Raw genomic sequence first — 7,138 nt, 5'->3', positions numbered from 1 at the left:
TACCATTCCCACATTTCGCATCTTACTTGCAAATGACACGAGATTTGATGGTATTACTCTCGTAGACGACTCGTAGACTACCCCGTTTTAATCAGTGCAACCAATTTGGTTCCATCCGATGGGGATGGGGATTTTCGCCACCCAATCGGACGAATCCAACAGAAAAACAACACGCCGAGGCGAGGGAGAGCGAAGATTGGTGAAGGATTGTATGTTTTGCATTTAATTTTCTTCCTGACATTGCTAAATTTTTCCATTATGTAAATCCTCATAATCCATGGTTTATGGGTTCCGCCACATGTGGGCCAATGGACTCAGTAATGTTACATGTTGTAGGACGATGAAGGCAGAGTGAGAGGTTATTGTCTGGTTACTGGAAAGAGTATATTAGGAACCAAAAATTGTTATGACCCGAAAGGGGGTCGCATCTGTGAATCTCATTGCTAGCAATCATCCAATTGCTTTTGTTTTTCCATCAAAGTGGGCGGACGGATGAAAAACCTCATTGAGATCGTACCCTCTTTTGGCAGCATATAACAAAATTTTCAGTGAAAACAAAATGTTCAAAATAGCATCGGATAAGCGTCAAAATTAGGAAGCGAAGAGTACCATCCATCGATTGTCAAATTTATGGCACAGCCGCGGGAATCCAGTCTGCTGTCCGGAATCCAGGCCGTTCGCTTGTTTTGGTCAGTGCACAGCGAGCGTCGGAGATCCAGCCAACTTTCGCAGCTTGAGGTTAGTGTTGATAGTTTTGGCATTTCACGGAAATTTTACAGCGCCCTGTTCCAAAACATAAAATCTCTAGCGAGCCTCATCGGACAGTGTTTCTTGTGAAGAATTGCACCGGACGTCCGGTAACAAATTCTGCCGGATCTGTCGGTTGAGTGACGATTTGCTAATGGAAAATGTATGCGAGTGCAAGGGAACGATTGGTCACATCCACGAGCGGTGCCTGCGAACCTGGACCGTTTATCAGCGCAGCCAACGGTGCGAAATCTGCCGGACCAAATTTCGCTTCGACTTCGAGAGGAAGCTGTTAGTGAAACTGTACGGTGATGGGATTGATGGAATGGAAATCGATTAACGCTTGACTTTCTGTTGCCACTCTCCCTTCTCATGAACAGGACCAATTGGCAGCTGGCAGTGAATTTCGTCCGAAGGCGCTACTTCTGGATTATGGTGCGGGATGTGCTCAATTTCATGGTTCTGTTCGGCATTTCGGTACTGCAGAATGCAGCGATGCTAGCGATGGTCCAGGAAGAGGTGCAGCCAAGCGTCCCTCCGGTTCTGGCACTGGCGATTGGGGCATCCTTTTTCAATTTCTATTTTACCCGCTGGATAATGAATCGAGCGTTGAAGGCGTACAACTTGGTGCGACAGTACTGGATCCTGACCCACGACGAGGAATTTGTTGGGTACTTCAACGAGGATTATGCCCTTTTCGGGGAAAATCAATCCGAGATTGAGAACATGCTGCTGGCGGAATACGACGCTCCGGAGTGGGATTAAATTTTTACAACAAACTCGTTAAAAATGTTGTAACTTTTTGTTTTACCCCGCGTAACAAGCGGAATGATGAATCACGCGAGACGCTCCCATTATACCCGGCTGGGTTCGTGAAGACGAGTGAACGAAATTGCACTCCAACAGAAGCATCCTTACCGCAGAAACAAACAAAGAAAAGCGTGAGCGAAATGCACCCGAATGAAATTTATTGCATTCATAATTTATGATGCGCAGTTTTGCGCTTGCTGCTACTCGCACAAAACATATGCAATGGGACACATTCACGTTCGGTGGGGTATATGCTAACTCAAACTCACCTCTTCCGCCCCCCTCCAAACTCGGGGTCAATCCTTCAACTGCGCTCCCGCTCTATTTGACCACACGTCAATGTTGTAAATTTGCGGTGCTGCGGTGTCGCGCATTCGCCTGGGCAGCACATCGTGACGGGTTGATAAATTTACGAGCTGCATGCGTGTGTAATATTTATCCTGTTAGAGAGGAGTTGTCCTGGTAAATAACGTGACAGTTGCGCGAGCAGAAATTCGCGAGATCATAATTCATCGCCGTTCGGTGATACGGATATGGACCCTAATTGTTGCAATTTGTTGATGGGTGATTTGGAGCCGGCCTGGCACCTTTTCGCTTCTGTCCGGGCCAAGCCAAATTGCAAACACGGTTCACATTTGTTTATGACCACTACATTGTGGCTTGTTTGAGTTCGGGAACAATGGATATGGTAAAATGTCGAGGATCTGCTCTGATATCTCAATGGATGTAGCTGGCATATTCATGACCTGATGCCTCATGGAAAATGAATTCCGGATAAAATGTTACCTTCATTCCCAATTTTACACTGTTATTCCGTAGTGAGCTGACGAATTAATATAAACAAAGAAAATCCTTATATTGTATAATAATAAATGATGAGTTCCGTTTTATGTTTACCATCATTATTGGTAGTTTAGTACTAAGATTCTCGGGGGAAAAAATGTTGCGAGCGCCATTCTCGGTAATACGGTTGCACGTCTATACAGCCATTCCATGCCAAACCGATTTAACGGTTCTCAAATTTTCGTGAAAATTTATAGCTTTGTTCCTTATCGCGAATAATAGACCCGTATTTTTTAATTTTCTTCATAAGCGTGCTCAGGGTGGTTCGAAAAATATATTTTTCCATTTTTTACAAAAAAATGTATAGGTTTTGAACGACATATCATATCAAATCCATTTAGCTAGTATTCTTTGAAAAAATATTACACTACTAATATTATCCACTCTATCTTTAACCAATTAAACTATATAGAACAAAAAAAGCAAAAAGGCATTTTTGGAGCAAAAAGGAAAAACATTATTTTTGAATCACCCTAAAATGAAAATTGGCACGCTTATGAACAAATGAAAAAAAAACGGGCCAAATATTAGCGAAAAGGAACAAAACCACAAATTTTCACGAAATTCTGAGAACCATTATATCGACTTGGCATGGAATGACGGTACACTGAATTCTTTTTTTACGCAATTAATGTCTGCGCGCAAAAAAATCGTTTTCGAGAGAATCGACGCGCACTTCAGCCCGTAAAATTTCTTGCAAAGAAACACCCCCATATTCCCTTCACATTTGGAACCGTTTGAGAGAGCTGGACCCAAAACAAAATGCGAACTATGACGCATAGATGGCATTGCGTTTCATTTATTTTGTACTTTGTAATACTGCTAATCTTCTATATATATAAAAATGGATTTCCGTCTGTCTGTCTGATTCTTATGGACTCGGAAACTACTGAACTGATCGACACGAAAATTTGTATGTAGAGGTTTTTGGGGTCGGGAAAGGTTCTTATGATAGTTTGAAACCACTCCTCCTCTCTAAAGGCGGGGGGGGGTGTTGTCTGGTGAGGTGTGGCTGGATTTTTTTTCCAAAAATTTGACTTCATACCATACATATAACCAGTCTTCCATGTTTCACAAAAAACACTGCGTCCGGAATCAACATGTCCACGCTGCTGTTCACAGTTTTGTGTTTGAGTACAAACATGATTTTTTCGTACCTATGTTAGAAAATGTGACATGTTTGTATTCGTGGTATGTTTGGACATACGATGTTTAATCCCAATGTTTCACATGATGTTCGAACATGGTGTACAGTTTCTCTTGCATTTTCACCCCAAGCACCGGCAGTGCGTAGAGTAGAAGAAGCGAATCGGACACCACACCACCACCACTCAACACGTGGTGTGTTGGTATGTTGACATGGAAAAAATGCTTTCCTATCATGACAATGGGTACTTCATCAAAAATATTGGGCAAATAAAATAAACCTCTTTTTCTGTTCTGAACAAAATAAACATCGATTGATATGAGAGTTTTTCACATTTGATATCATTATTTAGTGCACGCATCAATTTATATATTGAATTCATGTAACATTCGCTATTATTAGCTATTTGAACAAGTACTAAAATTGAATTATTCAGCAGTGACATGTTAGGCGTGACGCTAACCACTCGACCACGGGAGCAACAATTTTGGCTGGATCTTTGAATACAAATGGCCAATACTGCTTGTTCGCGACGATCGCGACCCGAGCTATAAAACGAGCGGAGAAGAGGAGAAGAAAGGATGATGCGCACGCATGCACACATAGCATATGTAGTGCAGTGTAAGTGTAGCTTTTAGTTTTTTCCTTCATTCAGTTTGTGATAACATCGAGAAATTAATGGTGTGTTTTAGTTTCTCTGCTGGTTCTGCTGTGTGCCGCTGAAGGTTGCATCTAAAACTAATTTTTGGGTATTTATTTTTTTGGTCAGCATTTGTACGACGTTGCCCGCTATGCAGTCGGCTCCCCAGACTTTAATGGCCAACATGCACGCAAAAAAAAATAGAAAGCTTCTTTCTATTCAGAGAATGTTTTCTTTGAACGAAACCAAGGATTATTTAATCAGACTTGCAAAATGTGCATGAACGATCTATAAACTTTTACTTAGTCGCGGCAATACATACACACACTTTACAGATACACGGGCCGAAGGTTGTGCAGTCCACTGATGATTCAACAAGAGCCAAAGGTTGTACCGCTCATGACAACTCTACACGAGCTGATGATTGCGCCGGCTAGTGATCATTCTATCCTGGATTCCTCGAGTCGAAAAAGACGCACCACGCTAGATATGGGGTGCAGACTAGGGGGTCGTTGCTGATTAACGGTCAGCTGCATCCCAATAGGAAGTATCCCATGTCGGGCACACGTACAGAGCACTGAAGACTGCAACATCCCAATTATGAGAACACTTGTAATACTAACCTCGAGCCAACCGCGAGTAATCGGTTACATATTACTAACATAGTTGTAAGCAAACATTGTCAAATTATTGAGCTCGCGGCCCCGTTAGGCTGACGCCATATGAGCCTTAATAAAAATATATATTTTGGTGCATGAACTTCTTCTTCTTCTTCAATGGCACTAACGTTCCTAGAGGAACTTCGCCGTCTCAACGTAGTATTACTTGCGTCATTTTTATTAGTACTTAGTTGAGATTTCTATGCCAAATAACACGCCTTGAATGCATTCTGAGTGGCAAGCTCTAGAATACGCATGATCACAGTGCAAGTCGGAGGAAATTTCTTTGACGAAAAATTCCCCCGACCAGAACGGGAATCGAACCCGAACACCCGGCATGTTAGTTATGACGCTAACCACTCGGCCACGGGAGCACGGTGCATGAACTTATAGCCTCTTAGTTCGTGCAATTTTTGAAATGCGAACTAAATTTCAAGTTCGCTTCTGTGAAAAAGTATTCTACGAAGAAATGTTTTGGGATGAATAATTTCTTTCCGTGTATGAAAAGAAACGAAACGAAAGCAATGAATACTGCGACATCGGGTGATATGTTTGTACATGATGTTCTTGAATTATAAACATCGTGTTTGTTTTCACATGTCTATGTTTGTGTATCATTGTTCGTGTTGGGGATAGACACTCAACACTAGCGAGAATCATGTTTGAATTCAAACAAAAACATGGAATTTTCACATCGCGTGGACATGTGTAAGTGTTTTTCGGAAGACTGCATATAACCTTAAATTTTGACACCAATTATTAAATAAATACAGGGTGGGCCATTTAAAGTGGAAGGATTTGTTTTTGCAATAGCAAAGTAAAGAAGTGGAATTTTAATTTTTTTTTTGAAATTCATTTATTTTGGTCCAAGGAAATTTGTTCCAATTACTTTTTGATTATGATATCTCGTAAATGACCGCCTCTGGCCTTGACCGCAAAATGTGCCCTTTTTTCGGCATTTTCCATCACTTTGCCCAATGTTTCGTCCGATATGGCAGCAATTTCTTGTCGGATATTGTCTTTCAGCGCAGCCAGGGTCCTTGGTTTACCAGTGTATACCTTGGATTTTAAATATCCCCATAAAAAAAAAGTCAGGAGGCGTCAAATCAGGTGATCTCGGTGGCCAGTCATAATCGCCGTTTTTCGATATTAATCTTCCGGGGAACATTTCGCGCAATAATTTGGTCGTGGCAGCCGCTGTATGGCATGTAGCGCATGTATGGCAAATCAACACGAATTATGCGTCGGAGAGTGGTTCGAACGATGCCTAACTCTTGCGAACGATGGCGACCTGATGTCGATGGAGTCTCTGCAACACTGGCTCGAACGGCATCAATATTCTCGTCGAAACGTCTTGGTCGTTGTCTGGACAGATGACTGGCATTACCAACACTACCAGACGATATAAATTTGGCATATAATCGACGTATAGTGTTGTCTCCAGGCGATGTTTTAACTTTATTTTTATTTTTCCACGCACGTTTAGTTAACACAATTGAGAAGTTATTTTGAATGTACAGCTGAACAATTTCAGCGCGTTGTTTAGGTGTGTATTGTTCCATGGTTAAAATTGTACTGAAATGACGCTTCCAACGCATTTGTTAATCTGACATCTCTGTCAAAAGTTATGGGGTTGCCAGATGCTTCCACTTTAAATGGCCCACCCTGTATATTATAATAATAATAATAATAATAATATAATAACAATAAAAATATTTTTAATTGCGATTTTATTATTTTTGTGTCAAAAATATTCTAATAATTTAACCGTTGTTCGTTTTTTCAACAGAACGAATTCATTTAAGTTGTTCAATGACTGATGGCGTAACGCCCGCTTCATTGAACATCCATCTACAAATACACAAGTAACATCAATTCATCTAAAGCAGGGAGCATCTCCGACGAGCTGGAAGCCTTTTTGAATGAGCACAATGAGTTATCGAAATTCTTCAAATCACATTTGCTCGGATTACAAAATGACAATCACGCTATTGCCATCAACCCTGATAAAACATCAGCTGAAGAGCACGTGTGTAGATCCAAAGCACAAGCGCTGCTGGAATCATGATAGCACGGTGACACGAGAAATTTAATGCGAAGAAAAAACAATAATCTGGAATTCATCGTTGACACACACCGTTCATACGACCCTCGCTATGTTCTTCTTCAATGGCACTAACGTTCCCAAGGTTTGCCTTCTCAACGTAGTACTACTTGTGTCATTTTTATGAGTAAATAGTTGAGACTTCTATGACGAACAATACGCCTTGAATGTATTCTGGAGTGGCAAGC

The 7,138-nt window shown here is 41.3% G+C and overlaps 1 protein-coding gene across 2 annotated transcripts; it reads left to right on the top strand.

Annotated features, from left to right (window-relative positions):
• Positions 1 to 522: 522 nt before the first annotated feature.
• LOC129763132 (E3 ubiquitin-protein ligase MARCHF1) lies at positions 523 to 2,401 on the top strand. 2 transcript variants are annotated; one of them, XM_055761919.1, is made up of 3 exons: positions 523 to 738; positions 809 to 1,038; positions 1,128 to 2,401. In XM_055761919.1, exons 1-3 carry the CDS (start codon positions 631 to 633, stop codon positions 1,510 to 1,512), a joined length of 723 nt encoding a protein of 240 aa, XP_055617894.1. In that variant the 5' UTR covers positions 523 to 630; the 3' UTR covers positions 1,513 to 2,401. The 2 variants fall into 2 exon arrangements, with proteins under 2 accessions (XP_055617894.1, XP_055617893.1); XM_055761918.1 differs by having other exon boundaries at positions 809 to 1,050.
• Positions 2,402 to 7,138: the final 4,737 nt, after the last annotated feature.

Source organism: Toxorhynchites rutilus, chromosome 1 (genome assembly GCF_029784135.1).
Source record: "Toxorhynchites rutilus septentrionalis strain SRP chromosome 1, ASM2978413v1, whole genome shotgun sequence".
Taxonomy (NCBI): domain Eukaryota; kingdom Metazoa; phylum Arthropoda; class Insecta; order Diptera; family Culicidae; genus Toxorhynchites; species Toxorhynchites rutilus.
Note: the sequence above shows the minus strand (reverse complement) of the source record. Positions and strands in the feature narration are given on the sequence as shown.

What these genes read in the sequence shown, in the direction of transcription:
- LOC129763132 (XM_055761918.1), top strand. Translation starts at nt 631, where the DNA reads ATGGCACAGCCGCGGGAATCCAGTCTGCTGTCCGGAATCCAGGCCGTT. An exon ending in GCCAACTTTCGCAGCTTGAG is followed by an intron (nt 739 to 808) that starts GTTAGTGTTGAT and finishes TAAAATCTCTAG; the next exon opens with CGAGCCTCATCGGACAGTGT. An exon ending in AGGAAGCTGTTAGTGAAACT is followed by an intron (nt 1,051 to 1,127) that starts GTACGGTGATGG and finishes TCTCATGAACAG; the next exon opens with GACCAATTGGCAGCTGGCAG.